The sequence below is a fragment of the Camarhynchus parvulus genome, chromosome Z, assembly GCF_901933205.1.
Source record: "Camarhynchus parvulus chromosome Z, STF_HiC, whole genome shotgun sequence".
NCBI lineage: Eukaryota > Metazoa > Chordata > Aves > Passeriformes > Thraupidae > Camarhynchus > Camarhynchus parvulus.
The window spans coordinates 37298143-37319301 of NC_044601.1; the positions used below are offsets into that span (position 1 = coordinate 37298143).

Below are 21159 nucleotides of genomic sequence, written 5' to 3' on the forward strand. Positions count from 1 at the left end.
TTTAAACTGCAAGTAGTGCACTGGAGGTGGTGTTATAACACTGTTGAATGGAGCAAATCTGTGCTCATACCGAACTTGCTCACTATCCAGTTCAAACTTAGGTTTCCTTACTTTGCCATCCATGTCAAAGGCGATCATTGTCTAAAAGAAAAAGATAAATATCGTGAAAAGTATTAGCTTTATGTCACAGTTTGCTGTGAGGAAGATCAAAATTATGATGTAGGTATAACTGGAAGGGTAGAAAAACTGTAAAGAATTTACCATAGAAAATTATAAATTTGAACTTAATTTCCATTACTACTACAAAAAAAGAAGGCATGCAGTGGATGCAGGATCCCTATCAAAAAAAAATTTGAAACAAATAGAACACAAATGAATGAGTTACCTTGTACATCCCAGCGCACATATTTTGGTATGCTTGACTCATGGTGATCTCTCTGCTGAGAGGGCGAACTGCAAATTTTACATAAAAATACATTTTCTTACTTCAGTGTAAGTACATATATTAATTTCAGAGAGAGGAGTTCTTCCAAATTTCCACAAAGTCATTTAACTCTTAATTATATTTTAAAATAACTGAAGTATACAAAGCCTAGACATGCATTTCTGCTCACCTGACTTCTGGTTACATAAAAAACCTCAGGACACCCCTACCAGTCACATGCACACAATTCTACTCTCAATGGAATAAACCGGTCAGTGGTATTCCTATGACTTAAAACACTGAACAACAGCCTCAAAATTACTCTGTACGCAAGAGGCCTAGTTCAGGGATCTTTTTGACTTCTAGGGCTAAGAAGTTAAAGCACTTTTTATCCTTATAATCCTGACAGCATTCTTTTAAGTTTCCCTTTAGTTTCCAGTGTTTAATTAGTGCCAAACTGCTCAACACTTGGCATCTCAAGTACATCAGTAATTTTCTGAACTTCTAGACACAAGGGAATTTAGTTGATATGATCCTGAGCTGTTCATATCCAATTGTTTGTTCCCCTTGAAAAGGTGGCAAGAAAAAGAAATGGAAACTCACCATTGCATAATTGAGAAACATGCTTTAAGAACCTCTAAAGCCAAACAGAAATTACAGAAATATGCTGAAAGTCTAGTGTTTGAACCTAGTTACAGTCACTAAAAGAATAATTCTGCAGGAATTATAAACTCTGAGAAGGTCCAACACATAACACAATTGATGAAACTATATACAGTGAATATAAATGAGTTTGTGTTTTTCTGAAAGATCTATCTGAAAGTAAAAAAACTAACTAAATAAATAGGAAACTCTTAAAAAGTTTAACATTCAGCCTTCATAAGCATTAGGATATTTTTCCTACTAATATCAGTGTTCCCTGTTTAAATTTTGAATTTTAATTCTACATAGCTGCATGAAAGGGAAAAAAAAGAGGTCTTAACACTCTACACCTAGGTACCTTTCTTCTTTTTCTTCGTTTTCTTACTACTGCGGCCTTTCTGTTGTTCCTCCATTATCCTCTCCTCTGCCATCTGAGAGCTGTCGGCGCGGCTCAGCGTTGACATCAGCCAGGCATAGAGGAATTCGGAGAGGTACCTGCACAGAAGCCGCACACAGGAGCGGTTACGGCTACAGCGCACCGCGCACTCGTGCTGGCGTGCGTCCCGCTGACTACCGAGGCGCTTGCTCCAAGAGGTGAAGGGCACGTCCTATCTAAGGACAATTCCTATGGGCCATGAAAACTCTTTGTTTTGCATGGCTGGAATCAACACATTGGTCTACGTTAATGTTTTGGTTCAGATTCAACCACAAACAGGACAAGGTATGCAAGCTTCTTACACATTTACTAAGTGAAGTCTAAGCTCCTTATTTCAAAACTATAGTAAGACCAAATTTTTCTAGAACTCTCCCCCACCAAATGAAGTGGGTTTTTTTTAAAGATACTATGTTAATACCTTTTCTACTTTTGTTATGACTTGTTATTCTGAGAAACAATATAACTACTGACTTTTTCAAGCATTAAAAAGCTATGGATTATTACATAAAGGGGCCAAGCCCACAGACACACAAGATCCATATGCAGTTCTTTCAGAGATAAGAGACAACTTTAGGAACATTTTTTAGAAAGTGGAAGCAAGTCCAATAAATATCTTACTTGATATCAAATCAAAAGGAATAGGGGAAAAAGAATAGAAAAAAACTTTACAGATTTGGAGCACAACAAAAATGTAGTAATAGTTATTAAAATGCTGTAATCAGAAGAAAAATTACTGAGAAATTTGAGTTTCATTTGCACATTACCTCTTAGAAACTGCTTCTCCTTTTTTCTCCTCGAGTAAGAAAGCAGCTGACATGACAATTCCAACATGGTTTTATTAAATATGTAGAGGGAAATATGGGCAGGTAGAAAATACTGTCTCATACAAAAGCTGTTATTACTTATTGAGTTACTAATTGAAAAAGATTGCCATCTTCTGGTGACTTCTGAAATATTAATTTTTTCACTTAATCCACTGTTGAAACAACATAGAAATGCAATACATTGAAGTTTGTGTCATTTGCACTCTTTTAATCTTTCAGTAAGAAGGCTTATGGCTTATATAGGAATCTCTTGGTAGTTTAAAAAAAAATTAAAATTATCTTTTGGCACAAGCCATTAACTATGAAAAATAATTAATGTGAATGGAAGTGGAAAAATAAAAGTATTCTGTTTCCTGATAATGTGATCATTTTCACTAAAGGTGGAGCATGTCTCTTCAAATACACCCCAGATAAGAAGTTAATTTTAGCTAGTCAACTTTCAGATTACAGTTATGACTTAAAACTTCGCAGAACTTTTCCAGAATACTAGAGGTCAATAAGACTAGCGATCCTGATACTATAAAGGCAGAAAAGAATAAAAGAAATAGCTTTTCTCCTGCATACCTCTTGTCTACCAAAATTAGCACACATTTCATTCATTGTCAATAAAAGACCCTATGCCAAAAAGCTAAACAGAGTGAGAATTATTATTTCAGGAAAAAAGGTACGCTATTTAGTAAGTTTAAAAGGTAGAGACCAATGGATTTTTTTCTCTCCTTGTAATATTATAAACAGATAAACCAAACACATGTTGATCAAGCTTGAGATCATAAAATCATATTTGAAGTCCCTCCTTCAAATATTATAGCTCTCTGGGAGCATCCCTCTTCAAAGAGCTGTCAATAAAGCATCCTCTTACCAATAGATGTAGTAATACTCATGCATACTGTAAAGTTCCAACTCAAAGCCACTGAGAAGATACTGTATCATAATACGAAGGTTGTGGTATAGGACCCAGGTGCCCAAGCAGGCCAAATGTTGCCTTTGTGGTTCTTGCTTCAGTAACATGCTATGAAGTGCTGCATCTACTTTCTCTGCCTGTTGAAAAAAAAAGCAAAGGACCTCAAAGTAATAGACAGAGGAGGAAAAATATTTGACTGAAACAGCAGAAATAAAAAAAGCCAGAAATAAAATCTTAACAAATTGGGTTGGTAAATTTATGCTCCAGATTAAAAGACGGAAACAAGTCTAGAACTGTCAGAAAACTGTAAAGATACTCACCTAAGTAAATTCTGCTGCACAGAACAAAAATATCCTACACAGTAATACAGCAAGAACATTAGATACATAAAATTTGTAATTTTTAAATGTATTTGTATATAGATCATTGGCAGTCACATGAGCACAAACTCAGAACCCATTACATGCTTGTGTTCATTGTTCTATATTGGCAATAATTACTTTTTTAAAAAAAAACCCTAGCTGTACTGAAAAAATAAATTTATAAGCTTTATACGCAAGAAACACACTATGTTCCACCAGAGTAACTACAATATTGCCAAGACCAATTTTGTCTTAAGAAGCAAGTTGTATGGAAGACAGTCTCTCACTGTTGGAATACCATCAGTAAGCCTAAACAGAACAATCCATATAACCTGCTACAAAATGAAAAAAACAGTGCCTCAGCTACAATGCTGCAACAAACTCAAACCATCTTGAAGAAAGCTGGAGCACACAAAATCTCCCTCCAAGTTCCTCAATTGTTCTCCTTGCCATATTGGGAAATATTTTGTTATTATATGGCTCTCACTGCTGAGGAAACTTACTTCTGGCAAAAGAGAATGTATTTTTTCTTCTCATCTCTCCCCATTCTTGAGAGATGTCCAAAAATCAGTCAGAACATGTATTTTTAAGAGTTATTTTTTTACTTTATTTTTATTAATTATAAAATTTTGCAGTTTCCATCTTACATAGGTATAAGGCTGAATTTTCAAAGGTGTCTTGTAAGCACACCTTGCCTATCTCCCCCTGGTTACATCTTGCAGACTGATCATCACAAGCAGGATAGAGACTAAAAGCTGTGCAGTTAATCTTAAAAAATGTAGTATGTTTTTGTTCAATGCATCTAGCACAAAGTTTTTGGATGCATCCTAAAAATTTCTTGTTAAATGTGCTAAATTTTAGGAGTCCTTGTCTTAAGGATTTTCAATCATTCATTTAGAATTTAGTACCATGCTTCACTCTGGCATTAATATACCTGGACAGAAACTTTGCTGGCCTGCTGCCTAGGACATTACCTCATCTTGTAGCGTGGCAAATTCCTCAAGGATGTGACCTAGTTTATCTCTCTGACGAGCTCTGTTGTGTCCATGGATTTGAATCAGACTACAGAACGGCTGAAAGAAGCAAAGTGTAATTTTAAATTACCAATACAACTTTGAAACTACAGGAGAAGTACTATGATGTCTATTTAGGCACCTGGTTTATACATCTATATTAGAAGGTGGGCTCCTTACTACTCCCTACAAAGTGCAAGTTAGCAGCAAAGAAAACTCTATGGAGCGATGCAAGAGCCAAATTCTCTGCACACAAGTTGACGTGAGATTAAGTCAGCATCCTTTAGGAAGGTCACCAGAGCAAAATGTTAGGGCTAAAGAGGTATTTCTTATACCTAAATCCATGTGCCCAGCCAGTTAAGGTGGCCAATGGCATCCTGGTCTGTATCAGAAACACTGTGTCCAGCAGGACCAGGGCAGTAGTTGTCCTTCTGTACTCAGTACTGGTGGGTGAGGCCTTGCCTCAAATCTATTTCCGGGCCCCTCACAGCAAGAGAGACATTGAGGGACCGTGTCCACAGCAGAGCAATGGAGCTGTGAAGGGTCTCTGTCACAAGTCCTATGAGGAGTGGCTGAGGGAGCTAGGGGTGTTTTTATTTTACCTTGCAGAAAAAGAGGCTCAGGGGAGGCCTTATCACTCCCTACAACCACTTGGAAGGAGGGTGCAGCCAAGTGCGGCTCATCTTTTCTGTCAAGTGACAGGACAAGAGGAAATGGCCTCAAGTTGTGCCAGGGGACGTATGTACTGAATATTAAGAAAAATTTCTTCACAATGAAATTTTTCAAGCATTGGAACCAGCTTCTCAGGAAAGTGGTTGAGTCACCATCTCTGGAAATATTTAAAGGATGTGTAGTCGTGGCACTTAGGGGTGTGGTTTAGTGATGGACTTGGCAGTGCTCGTTTTGGACTCAATGAGCTTCGAGGTATTTTCCAACCTAAATAATTCTGATTTTGTTAAGATTTTCATCATGCCACATTCAACAACAGAATCCTAAAAAACTCAAACTGAACAGAACATTAAAATAATTTTTTTTTATTAGTCATATGCATTTGTGACATGAAACTACTCTATAAAGAGGTAGTAGATGCAGATTTCTTATAAATGCTAAATAAAAATCTGGAAGCAGAAGAAAACCAGCAATAATTACCAGATTTTTAAAAGGCATTACCAATTTAAGATGGCCAACTTCTTCAATTTTGCCTTCATGTCAGGTGTGTAAAACAACTTGTCTCATTTTCAAATGTATGCAAATCTGCCAAGTTCTCACACACACATACATGTTATAATTGGAAAGAACACTTACCCGAACACAATGTGTGACAAAGGAATCAATATAGTCTTTTGCCTGGTGGTTATTATAAAGACAACACCTAAAAAGGAAATATCCATGTACATACATATTTTTTATAAATGCCACCAGTCTACGTAGCACAAAACAAAAAAGAAACATGAGTGCAGCAACAGCAATTGAGTCCTTCATACATAAGAACTATGTACAAAATGTATGTTTTTTGTACAATTGTCATTGCTCTTGTAAGCAGAAATACCTTCTTCATCAGACATCTAAACACATACAAGTACACTCAAGATCCACTTACTTTGGAGAAAGTACTGGAGGACTGACGAAAGATCTTAAGGCATCTTTTACCATGTCTTGCATAAGATGAGTGCCAAACACCTTCTTGTTATCTACTAGGAAAGTTGTCTAAAAGTAAAGATGTGTTTTTAGAAACATATTTTAACATAAACGTAATGCTCTAGAATTACTAATAGAAAGCTCTGGCAATACCTTTTTTATATAGTAAAATTGTAAGATAACTTAAAGAATTAAAATGGTTCAACTAGGTTCAAGGTTAAAGACTCAGAAATATTGAGACCTGACACTTCTGTGGTATTCCCAGGACACCAAATACAGCTCTATTACTTGCACAATAGAGAGCATGCAAAATTGTTACATTTCTTGGATGATACATCAGACATTTCTGAAGATTAGCATAAAATATGTGCCTTCTGTGGACAAAGAATAGGGTATATCTCCAGAGTACTGTTGATGTTTTTCAATCCCTCTGGATGCCACTACTTACATCAGTCATGTCTGATACTCATTTAACTTCCCTCCATGAGTGCTGTGTCCCTTTCTAACATGGTTCTTCAGCAGCTGAAGAAAAAACTCTGGTGTCAGGCACCCACAGGGATTACACAAACACATGTAGTGGATGGTGAGAACACACATGCTAGGAACGCATTTTACTTGCCCACATTTATAGTCCATTGGCTCTACACCTGCTTTAATAGGGATCAAATGTAAAGAAATTCTGGCATCTAGGGGCATCCTATTTTTCTTCATCAACCATCAGTTTTACTGTTGTACCAACAGAAGCAGTCTGTACATTAAGTTCTGTCCAAATAGGGAGACGAATACAAATACCAGCTCCAAAACGGAAAAGCACATGAAGAGCAGCATAAAAATGTGTGTACAAGCACAGTTTTATGGTGGAGAAAAAAAACATTAAATGCTTTGTTTTAATTAGCACGTACTAAAATGATCAAAGCAACAGTGTTTAAAAATTACTTTAGAAATCAGATCAAAACATAAACCTATATATATAGAATCACAGAATGGTTTGCAGTGGAATGGATGCTAAAGATCATCTAGTTCCAAACTCCCAGCCATAGGCAGGGACACCTTCCTGGCCTTGAACACTTGGTGGAGCATCCACAACTTCTCTGGGCAGCCTCTTCCAATGCCTCATTATCCTCATAGCAAAGCATTTCTTCCATAATACTTAATACTTAAATGTCACCAGAACATTATTTACCACTTAACTATTATTAACTTACATGCTAATTATTGAAATATTAAAGAAAATTAATTTATAATGAATACAGAAGTATTTTAATAGTAGACATAATTAGGACTTGCCTGTAACAGGGATCTTGAAAGAACACATGGTGATTGCTCACTAAACTCACAGAAAAAGTCCTAACATATATGTAGGAAAAGAAAAAAAACACAAATCAGGTTAATATGACAATTTATATATGTATAAATATACACCAAATCATTTTTACACACACACACACACACACACATCTTTCCTAAACAAATATATCCAGCTGTGTAAATACACCTACATTTTGTCTAAAGGCATACACAAGCAGCATAGCTTAAACAACTTGTAAGAAACAGACCATGAATAGTTTGAACAGAACAAAATATATTATGAAGATTTTCTGCAATTACTCGTTACCTAACAAAAAGGTTTCTGAATTTTCAAATGCTACAACTAGAAAGATGATAGTACAGAAAAAAAAAGTACTGTGAGATTAAGATCATGATGTAACTATACTAGGTATTGAACAAAACAGAGAATTTATTTTAAAAAATTGATTCAAACCCAGGCAAGGTTTAACTGGTACCAGGCACTTCATGCAAACACTTCTTTCATTAATTAGCAGGAAATAAGAAGACGAGAGGTTTGCTGTAACTGTATCTCTTTTATCAGTCAGTGAATGTATGGATACCAAGAAATATTTCAAGCATTTAAGTGTCTTCTAATAGAGTAGGCAGTAACTAAGAGTAACATCAGTTTTTCAGGAAAGAATATAAGCAGGTGCCTACTTAGTGCCCTCTTGTCTTATAGGCACATGTGCAAAATACTGCTTAATGAATTTGAAAAAAAAAATATCAGACATATAGCAAAGAATTATGTTCTGTTGCTGTAGACACAGCTCTTCAACCAAAGAAACTTGGCTGGCCTTGGCCAGTAAGACACATAACTATTTAATGAATTACAGGAAAAGTGAGATGTTTGAGAGAAGAAAAGGTCTTTATCAAAAGAAGAAAAGTAGTAACTATCAGGAAGGATAGTAAGTTTTGAAATTGAGCCTAACAGTTACAAACACCAAATACATACATAGTGCTAGCAAGAGCATGCATATATGGAATGATTTTTTTGCAGGTCACATTTTCAGATCTTATTTCTGGTAATAAATAAGAAATATTCATGCTTACCAGTATACAATGCAAGTTACTTAAGTTGACTACTTCACATACAGTTTTTATTCGGTCTATTAGTTTGGAAAAATAATTGACCATTTCTTCCCTTTTAATGATTTTTGCATATCGAGGGAAAGTTGGTGGCAGCAATCTCTGATTAACAAGTGGCTCAAACCCCATCATAATAGGATGATCTAAAGAAGGAGGAGAAGGGAGAGACAAAAGCTGCATATAAGTTGTGTTTTCAGAACCCCCTTCAATAATACAAATTATTCAATTAGCCAAAATGAATTCTTTAAGTGACAGTTAACTTCCTGAGACTCCAACAAGCCAACTACGACAATGATTACTCTTTAAGAAACCTGAGTCCTCGTGTACAAGCAATGAAGTACTGCTCCCTATTTTAAAATGGCATATACACTGATTCCAAGTGCAATGCACTTAATCAAAAGTTCACATTATCTCTGGCTTTGAAATGACAGTGTTGCTTTCAGGAGAACAACCATCTGGTAAAATAAAATTAAGGTATTTATTTATTTATGAAGGGATCGTATCCAGGAAAGGAAAAAATGGTGCAATTTGATACATACCTCCTTTAGTGGTATCATTCTGTGCCTGCATACCATGATGCAGTGAATTGTGTATGGCAGAGAGCAAGTCAGCTGCCTGAGTCATTAGTTTCTGAGCTTCTGCAACTGCACTCGTCTGAAAGGCAGGAAAAAATTATTATCATTACAAACCAATACATTTTGACTATCTAATTAACGTTAGTATAAAAAAAAAGGAAGGGCATTAAAATTCTGATATTCTTATATAACCCAAGTTCTGAAAAAAACCCAAACAACCCAGCATTTTTGTGTGGTAGCATATTTTATGTACCTGTACATAAATTCAATGCTGTGTATTTCACTGTGTAAGACTTTATAATAGTTACAACTGAAAGCCTTGTACACAATGCATGAGAGTCTGCTTGGGGGAGCATGTAGTTCTAGCCCTTTGCCTTAAAACATGAAGTTCCTTCCCATTTCAGCAATTAGGAAATCTTACATCAATCCTCAAAAAACAAACAAATTGTATGGAATGCTATTAAATTCCTCTTCTCAGACCAAAGATATTTAGATATAAATTACCTTATCACATGAAAGGAAAAGCATACAGTTCTTCTAATATGGACAAAATACTGCCCAGCATCAGGTAACTCCACAGGAAGAAACTGAACTCAAACAAGAAGTTTTGTTCATGTGTGAAAAGAGTAATTAGAAATCCATAAATATTTTTAAACGTTTTGTAATGAATATTCTGTCTTTCTGCAAGGTCATAATAATGTCAGCTACTAGCCTTCCCTGTGTTTCCCACTTTGAACAAAAACTGAGTATTTTCCACTGTATGGCTTTATTCAAACCTTTACCTCCATCCACATCAATTTAAATCTCCTGAATCTACACAGTAATTTACGGACCTTAAAGAATGAAAAATGGGTATATCACAGCATCCCAATGGAAACACAGAAACGCCAAATGAAGGTACCTCTTTTTTCGTAAAAGCAATCAGGACAGTGAGTAAGACGCGGGTAAACTTGACTCTGCTGAAGACAGCTAAACATTGTTGATGCTGCAATAAAGTAATACTGCTAATTACTTAGTAGTAGGCATTAGATAATAGAATCATAGAATATCCTGTGTTGGAAAGGACCGAGAAGGATCATCCAGCCCAACTCCCGGCCCACCCTAAGTGCTTGAGTGTGGTCCAAGTTTTCCTGGACTCTGAGTCTTGGTGCTGTGACCACCTCCCTGGGGAGCCTGTTCCACTGCCCAACCACTCTGGGTGAAAACGCTGTTCCTAGCATCCAACCTAAATCTCACCTGACACAACTTCAGGCCTTTCTCTCAAGTCCTTTCAATGGTCACCACCAAAGAAGAGATCAGTACCTGCCCCTCCTCCTCACAAGGAAGTTTTAACTGCAAAAGGTCTCCCCTCAGTCTCCTCATCTCCAGGCTGAACAGAGCAAGTGATCTCAGCTGCTCCTCATACAGCTTCCCCTCAAGGCCATTCATCATCCTTATGGCCCTTCTTTGGACACTCTCTAATACCTTAATGGCTTTCTTGTATTGTGGTGTGCAGAACTCCCACAGGACTCCTGCTCTCCCTGCACAAATTGATGCACAAAAAGCCCTGGCATGCCCTGCTGTTTTCCAGCTCTTCCCCATGCTCCTGGGTGGTCACATCTCCTGGCTGCTTCTTATATGTATGGGTGTGGTTATGCCATATTTAAATCTCCCATTTACATCCATGAAATCCAGGAAAAAAGCAAACAACTCATTACTTCAAGTTCAACTTCTGGATCTCTCTCTTCTCCTTGTCGACTTCGGGTGCTCTGCAAGGTAAAGAAATGTCAAACAATTTACTAAAAATTGCAAAGGGAAGCTACTGATAAAATCCCTTTGCCTCTCTAAAACATCCACCAGTTAAATAACCCGAAAATCAGTTTTCAAATTCAAAATTTCCTAAAATATAATCCAGATACTTGAACGACTGTCCTATAGTAATAAGAACTATCTCAGTAAATTCTGCAAATAAGCAAGAAAAGTGCATGAACGCTTTACATTTTAAGCTGTGGTAAAGGAAAATTAAGTAACTTCTTTAACCTTACATGGTAAATCTGCCTAAAACCTGAAAGTTAAATACCTACTTTCTGTGTCCTAGCCCAGTGTTATCTTCTGCATCACAACTCCAGCTTCTACTACTACTGAAGCAACTACTAAGGAGTTTACAAATAAAGTCTGAAGATTTAGCTAGAAGGCAAACTAAAAGCATGTTACAGAAACCATTATGGCAGTCCTTCAAAAACCCCACTATAATGACTAAACACTCCTTCATTCCTCATAACCCAACTCCCTACCCCAAACCTATGTTAAGTACACCTGAAATATAATTGAGAACACAAAAATGAAAACAATACCTTCACTCGTCTTTGCATGTCATCTTCTACATCTTTCAGCATACCTGGAAAAAAATCACAGCACGATTAAAAGCTGAGAAGCATTTCTAGACACACCCATACCACTCAGGTGAAAAGAAATTTTATGAAAAAAATCAAACTTAAAAGTGGTTTACATATCCATTAGCAAAAGACTAAACAAAAAATAATCTTGTGAGGAATGGTGGGGATGTCTTGGAACAATCAAAAATCAGAATATAGACCAACTGATGCAAAGCTAAAGCATTCACAAGCTTTTCAAAAATACATCAATGAAAAGCTCAAATACACATAAAAAATAGTGCATTATTAACGTACATACTTATGTACGTACTTAATAACGTATGTATTCATACCTGTAGAACTACTAGATTGCTTTTTTTTCTAAAGCAGCCTATTTAGAGGACAACAAATTATGAGGCAAGAAAGCAGAATTCAAGCAACATACTTTCCATTGGTCTGCATCTTTACCATGTTGAGCTCATGCCTAGCCACTTCATTGGCACATCTAAAAGCACTTCTTCTGTTTCTCAGAGACTTAACAAGACAACTGAACCTTTTTTCCAAGGAAAAATAATTTTATCTCTTTTTTACCAAGTCAGCAATTTCCACAATAAAAACAAAAACTTAACAGCTGAAACGCCTAGCAATTAACCAGATGTGTCTGAAAGCAATCACATGGTCAAAAGAAAAAGAGGCTGCTGGACAGATACAAAGAAAGCACAGACTGTACCTGTAACTCTAAGATCTGTCACACTGTTGGCCATTTTAAATCCATAAGTCATTGACTGAAAATCTTCCTAAAAAAGAAAAATCAAAGAAGCAATATGTAGTGAAATATAAAAGCTGTAGTTACATTTTCAGATTGGGGTTTGAGATCTTCTTTTTGTTTTGGGTTTTTTAGGAGTTGTTTTCTTAATAGGTTTTGAGTCTTTTTGCTGTTTTTTCTCTTTTGGAAGAGTGATTGGGGGTGTGCTTTTGTTTAATTCTATCATGTACAGAAGTCCAGATTTATTCTACACAGCTGAATGCACTCAGAATGAATACACTGAATAACTTTCCCACCCAAATCCAGCTACAGGTAATTATTTTCTGCATAAATCCTTAATACCAATATGCCCTCCATATTTTCATCATGTGACACTCTACCAATATGTTACATGAACTATAGCTGCAAAGTAGTATTTGATCCATTTTAGATATAGTCAGGAAGAGTGACTTGTCCAAGCTCAGAGGAAACAGAGACTGCTCTGAGTGCAGAAAACAGGACTCTGATCCCACTGCCAGATGGACATTTTAGACAAAATGCAATCATTACTATCTAACAAAAAAATTAAAAAATTAAACAGTTTCACAACTGAAACACATTTCAAATGGTTAACCACAAGACTTGCACTGCTTCTTGATTAAAATATTTATGTGGCTCCAGTATTCAAGGAAAATACAGAAGAGAGCATTAAACACCTTCACTGGGGAAAACTGCATTTTAAAGGTATCCAGTCTAATACTTTTAGGATGATGAACTGCTATTCCTACAGTATCCTCAAATCAAACACTAACAAATGTTACTAATACATTGTTTTACTTGCATTATGGTATAATGTTGCATATTTAACCCCACAGGAGATGGGAAACACATACCTCCTCAAAAACAGCTGCTTTGTTAACCTTTTCTCTGGCAATATCACAGATTTTTAGGATTCCAAGAGCAAAAGCCTTCATAGCAGGATCTTCTATGAAGTCTGGATTATGAATATAAAGGCAAGTGAATACTGTCTGTGCCAAGGAATGTCCTTCTAACCATGTTATCTAGGGAAAAGGAAATTAAATATTTAACTCATGACAGCCAAGTCCTCATTTTCATAGATCCATTCTTTTTCCATTTTACTGTGCTTCAAAGACTCATTAAGAAACTAAACCCTAAAATTAAAGTTGCCTTATCAAGGCAACCTTCCAAGCACCAAAAAAGAGAAGGTGAAGGTGTTTCAAGCCTAGAATTCTGGCATTGGATAAACCTCTTCTATAAAGTTCAGGTCTAGCCCCTGTGATTTAGACATGGCATTATGTTAAGAGAACTTCACATTTTATAAACCTTCTCTGCATAAATAGTGAATGGAAAATGCAAATGACTGTGAGACAAGTCACAAATGTTCTTCATGTTCTCTCTCTTTTACAATATAAAAGCTTCTTGTCATAATCCTCTCTCTCTAACACTTCCCTGTTTCTTTAAGCTACAGGGAAAGATTCAGCAAGTTAAATTTCTATCTTGAAATGGTAAAAAATTAATGTCGTGGGTTTACAGGAAGCAGGTTTTCTGGGAATGGAGTGGCCAGAGGCCAATAGGTGTTCAGATTTTAAATTGACACCAGGCTTGGCCACTGAGGGTGGATGCGCCTCTGAGAACACAGGGGTTAGAAGCAGAGCACTCCCTTGGGCTCTCTCTTTGATTTCCGGCCAGCAAAGAGGCAAGGCCTCCCCTGCCCGGCTTCGAGCTGGGCGGGGGAGGAGAAAACCTGTGGCCTGGCAGAGGTAGGCCTGACCCCTCAAGATGGAAGGGTGGTGGGGGCACCAGGAGGCGTTGGGCAGCCCCCCCCAGGAGAGACAGAGGGAGAGAGGCCCCGAGAAAGATTTGGGCAGCCCCCCCCCAGCCAGAAGTCGAGAGAGAGAGAAAGCTGGTACGGGCCTGTGGCCTTGAAGTGATATCGGCCTGTGAAGAAGGAGGGGGAAGGGGGGAGTGCAGCAGGGAAGGAGCCTGGCCACGTGCAGGAGTTTGTTAACCCCTTCCTGGACAATGAAGACCTCACAGAGCATTTGGACCTTTCCCGGAGGGGAGATGGAGTGGATGATAAAGAGGAAATGGGCAAGAGAATGACAGTCGGAGCAGTGAGTGAGGCTGGGAGAATACAGAAGAGGCCGGAAAGAGATGATGGAGTAGCTGGTTGCTGGACTCTTTTTGGTACAGCCATGGACAGAACCATGCTTCCTCGCGACACAGAGGCTGCATGCAGAGGGGAGGCGATGGCTCAGAACTGAGAGGGTTCAGTTTTGGAGACCCCCCCGGCCCCAGGGGGTAGACAAGTATGGGGGGGACAAGAGGTCCCGAGATGAGAGAAAACTGTGCTTTTTTGGAACTGGTCAAAGCACCCTTAAAAGGACAACCCTCGAAGCAGCTCTGTTCCTTGTCCAGTGGTGAGAGCGCTGGGCATGCAAGGAAGAGGTCACCATGGCCCCAAGAAGGACTCCTCTCCTCTTGATGGACTGAAATTGAGTATTTACAGGGTGATGGATGGAGACTTGAAATTTGGAAGATGTATTGGAAATGTGCTGGGGGGAGGAGGAAATGTTTTTGTGGAGTTTTCATTTTCCAGGTGTGTGTGTGTGGTTTTTTTTTTTTTTGTAGTTTAGTTAATAAACCTTTTTTTTTCTAAGGTAGAGGCCTGCTTTGCTTATTTCCTGGTCACATCTCACAGCAAACACCAGGGAAGTATATTTTCATGGGGCACTGGCATTGTGCCAGTGTCAAACCATGACAATTAAGTAAGACCATATTTTTAATATGGTCCCCTTTTGGAGACCAGGAGTAGAAAACAATTGATGTTATACTGAATCAGACATACTATGATCTCTACGTGTCATTCTGACTAAACTGGTTGGAAATGTTTTTACAAACAATATTTTGGATGTAATTTTGAAGAATAACTGAAAATAATGAGCATCATTCACTGAGAACATTAAAGCATATACACAGAAAAAAATTGCAATTTTTAAGTAACTGATATTCCACTTATTTTTACTAAATAGATTTATTTTCTTTGTTCAAAATGCTTCTGTAAGCTCAGTCAATTCTGGCTCTACCGAAAGGAGCAACAGAGTGCTACCAGTTACTGCACAATCAGCTTCCAACACAGTCAAACATCAATACACAGCAGGCAATCAGATAACATGCATTTATAAAACCAGAAAGTATAAAACCTTTCAAAGTTTTTAAGGTGCTACCAGCTATCTTCCATATTTCTTATAGAAAAAAAAATTAAATATCAAAATTAAGGCTTTCATTATAGATAATGCAAATAACTAAATGGAAATTAAAATATAAGTATGTATTTTCTGCTTGGTAAATATTTTTTTGAGTTCTGCTGGTTTTTTTTTTTTTTTTTTTTAAGATGGATTAATGGATTATATTTTGAAAGTAAAACTATCTAACCTAAAGAAAAATGCTTACCAAACAACAAAAACACGTGTCCATTATTCCTACCAGCTCAGGTGAAGTGAGATCCTTTATTTTAATGGTGCCATCCTTTGAAAACAAACAAACAAACAAAAAACAACCAAAGTCTTAAATACTATGAAAGCATACAGGCAAAATACAACTTATTTGTACCAAAGTCAAAAAAGAAATTAAAATTTGTTTAAGACTTCAGAGTAATTGTATGCCACTAGCTTTACAACACGTCTCAAATTCTTAAAAACTTTTCATTCCCATCAGTTAACACTGATCAAACATAAAACTACCCAAAGAGAAGACTAAAGTAAGAATTCTTATTTATTACTAGCCAAGAAAAGTTTAAAACCAGTTAACTGCTAACAGTAAAATCACAAAACTGTATCATCATAATAAAGATTGAACAAGGACTAATATGCAGGACCAACTCTTTGAAGACTGCTTTTTAAACTTACAGTATTTTACTGCCTTAAAGTTCAACACCAAAAAGGCTGCAAATTTGATCATGTAATTTGCCCAATGTATGCAGTCCTGGATACATTCTACATGACTTAGCTAGCGTTTAATGGAGTTCTCTGTCTCCATTCCAAATGTTTACCATAAAAAAATACTCTTCCCTCTGAGTGCATTACTTTTTCTGAAATAACAGCAAGTCTTTCAATCTCTCTTTCAAGTCCTCCAATTTACCTTGATCATAAATCAAAAGTTAATCATTACTGTCAATGTTGGTAAATTATCTGGCTTCCGTTCAGTGCTGATAAACTCAAAGAATGATAAAGTGTTAATTTCCAGCTTTTTTTAAGAAAGCTGGTTTCCATTCAGGTTAAACAGAAGCTAACCAATACATCTTCATAGAAAAGACACATTTTGGGGAAGCATAGAGTTATTTCCAAAACAATGTTGGAGATATATTTACTTGAGGTATCAATAACTAATAATTTTATATTACTTTTCACTGGAAGAGTTAGCATCATTATGATAATGCAGGTAACAAGAAAGGTAAACATTACAAGCTATTTTTAACTTAATTTTCCAAAAGAAAAAAGAAAAACATAGATTTCAAGAGAAGACTGAAAACACTATTTATGCTCTATTGGGCTTAGCTGTAATTTGACAAAAATGTGTATTTCTACAGACAGTGTAGGTAAACCCAGGAAATTCATACAAACCTTAATAGCTTGCTCGAAGTTAAGAACCTTTCTGTTAACTTGGTTTCCAATCATACCAGCATCCATCTTGGGATCCATCATTTCAATGGCAGACATGGCTTCAAAAAGACCAAAACTAGGAACACAAATAAAATAAATGTGCTCAATGTAATTTTTTTATATGAAATAGTCTTTGCAAACTAACCAAAAAGAACATAGGATGACAAACCAAGTAGACTATATTCTGACCACAGACAATAAGATATGTGAACATTAGTATTGATCTTCAGAGATCATGGTTTTCAGGAAGTTAAGACTCTCTCAACACATTCACAGGAAAAGAGATGGCTAAAAGTAAAAGAAAATTATTAACCTTTCTATAAGGATGAGGAACACTCCTGAGTGAAATATCCCACTACTATATCTTTGCACACTTGTTTCTATAAACTTAATAGCATCTTCTTGAACATCATGTAAAATCATAAACTGATATTAACTGAACAAGCTGTTCCTTAGCACACCACATCCAAAAAACCAAGCAAGATAGTAAGATACATCCCCCACACACTAATGACAATATACATAACATAGACTAATATATATTGAAATAACAGCTTTATTTAAAATAAGCATGTTAACAAAACTGATGCAAAATAAACCTCAGCACGTGACAACATATCACTTGTAGTCAGAGCAGACGAAAAAAAGCTTGCAGAAGAGCCACACCAAAAGACTTTCCTACATATGAAGAGATACAGTGCTTCACTTTATCACAACATTTGTCAGAACTCCAGGCTTTATAATACAAAATGTTTACTGAATGTGACACAATTAAATTCTGCGAATTTAAATTCTGTATTTGATGTATTTGCTCTGAAATGCTCTTATGTATAAAACTACACCTGAAAATTTGCTTTGATTCAACTTAGTAACTAGCTGGTGACATCCGTGCCCACACTTTTAAGCAGGCTTTCATTTAATAGCATGCTTCTGTTTTCTGAGCTATTAGTTTCAAATTCAGCAAAGTCTTTACAACATGCTTTTCTTTGAAATATACTTTCAATGTGTAGATTTCTCACTTTCTGCTTTAGCATGATATTTATGTTGCATTAAGGCATACAGATTGTTTATCAAATATTTTATAGAGACACTTGGGATAACCAGCTTTAAGGTCTTTCAGGCCTTTTTTCATAAAAGCAAGTCCCATAAGATAGTGCAGTAATGTAATCACCACAGATCATAAGATATGCTATGAACATCTGAAATACAATTTCAATCACATTGAAAAATGTTATGTTATACTCAGAGCATCAGATATGTTCAGCATTCATACAAGTGCAGCATATACACACTGCTAAGAATGTATTCTATATACTTCAAATACTTTATTTGAAGTAAAAGTCTAAAAAAGCTTAGTTATTAGGTAACATGAACATGTTTGCAGTAATCTTATCTAAAAGCCAGAACCACCACACACACATACTTACAGCTTGTCATGAAGCAGTTCTCCTAACTTCAGTTCTATAAAGGAACAGGACAAAACAAACAATTATAATCATCCTACTAGCACAACTTTTCCAGGGTAGTCTTGTCACACACCAAACTGGCTTATGCCAAGATATAACAAGCTGCAGGAAGCAGATCAGGCACTTCTACTTGCATTGTGTTTGCATGGCCTGGGTTTTGTAGCTTGTGGGGGGACGACTGCAGGGATGGCTTTTGTGAGAAGGTGCCAGAAGCTTCTTCCATGTCCAGCAGAGCCAATCCCTGCTGGCTACAGAGATGGATGTGCCGCTGGGCCAATTAGAAACAATAATACCTTGTGGTAAGAGATTTAAGAAGAAAAAAAAAACCCAAATTGCACAGTTTCAACTGCAGATGGAGAAGAGCCGAGTGAGAACATGGGAGAAGAGCACTGCAGACACCAAGGTCAGCGAAGAAGGAGGGGGAGGAGGTGCTCCAGGTGCCAGATCTGAGATTCCCCTGCAGACCATGGTGCAGACCATGGTGAAATAGCTGTGCCCCTGCAGACCATGGAGGCCCATGGGATGCAGAGATCCACCTGCAGCTGGTGGAGAAGACCCATGGGTTGTGAACCTATGGGGCACCTGTGGAAAGAAGGGCCCTGCTCCCATGCTGGAGCAGCTTGTCCTTGGAGGACTGCATCCTGTAAAAGAGTGACCCAGACTGCAGCAGTTTTGGGAGGACTGGGTGTCCATGGGAGGGACTCACATTGCAGCAGGTCACCAAGAGCTGCTGCTCATGAGATGGACCCATGTTGGAGAAGTTCATGAAGAGCTGTCTCCTGTGGGAGGGACCCCATTGTGCAGCAGGGGAATGACTCCTCTTCCTGAGCAGTGGGAGAGCTCCAGGTGATGAACTGGCCATAACCCCCATTCCCTGTCTCCCTGTGCTGCTGGGGTAGGAGCAGAGCTGGAAGGAAGGAGAGGTGGCAGGAAGCTGCTTTTAAGGGGTTATTTTACTTCTCATTATCTTGCTCTGATTTTGTCAATAATAAATTCTGTTCATTTCTCTAAGTTGAGCCTGTTTTGCCCATGATGATATGTGGCGAGTGATCCCTCTCAGTCCTTATCTCAACCCATGACCCTTCATTAAATTTTCTCTCCTCTGTTCAGCTGCAGAGGGGAGTGAGTGGCTTTGGTGTGTGCCTGGCATCTGGCCCAGGTCAACCCACGACACTACTGCTTTTACTTACAGAACACTTTCAGGACTGAAAGACTAAAAAAACACCCCAGTGGTTAACAGTGTGCCCCCATCCCTCTGATATTCTAGGAATTAAAAAAGTTTTAGAATTACTAAGTACACAGTGCACTCATAGCGCAAAAAGCTGATATACTGGGCTGCAGGTCAAGGGAGGGGATTCTGCCCCTATGCTCTAATGAGACCCAGCTGGAACACTGCAGCCAGGTCTGGGGTTCCAGCACAGGAAGGACATGGATCTGCTGGTTCAAGTTCAGAAGAGGCTAACAAAAATGAATGGAAGACTAAAGCACCCTTCCTGTGAAGACAAGCTGAAAGAGTTGGGGCTGTTCAGCCCCAGGTCTATGGAAGTCTATGGAGACCAGCTTGCATTCTTCCAGTTCATAAAGGAAGTCCAGAAAACACCTGGTGATTGACTTTTTACAAGGGCATATACTGATAGGACAAGGGGAAATGCTGTTAAACTAAAAGAGAGATTTAGATTAGATACTGGGAGAAATTCTTTACTATGAGGGTGGTGAGTCACTGGAACAGGTTGCCCAGAGAAGCTGTGGATCCCCCATCCCTGTCACTGTTCAAGGCCAGGCTGAATGGGGCTTTGAGCAACACAGTCTGGTGAGAGGTGTCCCCTGTCCATGCCAGAGGAGTTGGAATGAGAGGATCTTTTAGGTCCCTTGCAGCAGAAATCATTCTGTGATGATTATTCTGTGAAACAGTAGCATCTGAATAGCCTGGGATACAGCTGTTTCCCTCTGCTCCTTTATTCATGCGTCTTAGTCTTTTCCAGGGGAGACTACTGAAAGGCTTGCTTTCCCTCATAAAATTTAAAGGAGTCTTTAGATATATTTGATGGGTACAGATGTAAGTAATCTATTACAGATATAAGTAATATAGAGAAATAATTATTTATAAGTAATTCAGAGTAATATAGAGAAATAATATACAGAAATTGTGTTTATCATTATGTAATATTCTGTGTGGTAAGATGCAGTTTGTACATTTATCTTTCCTTACTGTCATCATAAAATCAGTCAAAAAACCTGTAAACTAGCAGTAGCACCTAACAGTAATAAAGGTACTGTTTAAATGGAAGCAACTGCTTCCCCATTACTGAGATGCATTGCATCAATTCAAAAACTCAGACTTGTTTCAAAGATGAAAAATTATGCACTGATAAATTAAATAAATTACTGGACCACGGAGATCCAAAAATATGCAAGAAAGAAACAGTGTTGACTCTGCATGCAGGAATGACATTTCCACTTGGCAGAAGAGACAGTAAGAAATCTTTGCAAAGGAAAAAAAGCAGATGTGAAAATGCATAAGATGAAAAAACTTTAATTAAAGAGGTATTTATGTAGTCTGGAAGAGGAAACAAAGTAAGGTAGTTCATGATAATTCCAACCTCAGAGTTAACACAGAATCAATGCTTGTTCATCTGAACCTTGAACCTGGGTCAAAAACTATTGCTCAAAAAAGCTCAAAGA

At 37.5% G+C, this 21159-nt stretch overlaps 1 protein-coding gene across 4 annotated transcripts in view; it reads right to left on the bottom strand.

Annotated features, from left to right (window-relative positions):
- Nucleotides 1-21159, bottom strand: part of NAA35 (N(alpha)-acetyltransferase 35, NatC auxiliary subunit) — a 29163-nt gene that overhangs the window by 6290 nt on the left and 1714 nt on the right. For all 4 annotated transcript variants that reach the window (XM_030968208.1, XM_030968210.1, XM_030968209.1 and 1 more), the window contains 18 exons: nucleotides 18439-18472; nucleotides 16973-17087; nucleotides 15804-15878; nucleotides 13223-13390; nucleotides 12315-12381; nucleotides 11564-11607; nucleotides 10928-10978; nucleotides 10132-10215; nucleotides 9195-9309; nucleotides 8620-8798; nucleotides 7528-7587; nucleotides 6203-6309; nucleotides 5908-5974; nucleotides 4564-4662; nucleotides 3186-3364; nucleotides 1425-1561; nucleotides 386-453; nucleotides 1-141 (listed from right to left, as the gene is read on the bottom strand). In XM_030968208.1, the coding sequence (XP_030824068.1) occupies nucleotides 1-141; nucleotides 386-453; nucleotides 1425-1561; nucleotides 3186-3364; nucleotides 4564-4662; nucleotides 5908-5974; nucleotides 6203-6309; nucleotides 7528-7587; nucleotides 8620-8798; nucleotides 9195-9309; nucleotides 10132-10215; nucleotides 10928-10978; nucleotides 11564-11607; nucleotides 12315-12381; nucleotides 13223-13390; nucleotides 15804-15878; nucleotides 16973-17087; nucleotides 18439-18472 (1790 nt within the window). The remainder of the gene's footprint in view (nucleotides 142-385; nucleotides 454-1424; nucleotides 1562-3185; nucleotides 3365-4563; nucleotides 4663-5907; nucleotides 5975-6202; nucleotides 6310-7527; nucleotides 7588-8619; nucleotides 8799-9194; nucleotides 9310-10131; nucleotides 10216-10927; nucleotides 10979-11563; nucleotides 11608-12314; nucleotides 12382-13222; nucleotides 13391-15803; nucleotides 15879-16972; nucleotides 17088-18438; nucleotides 18473-21159) is intronic.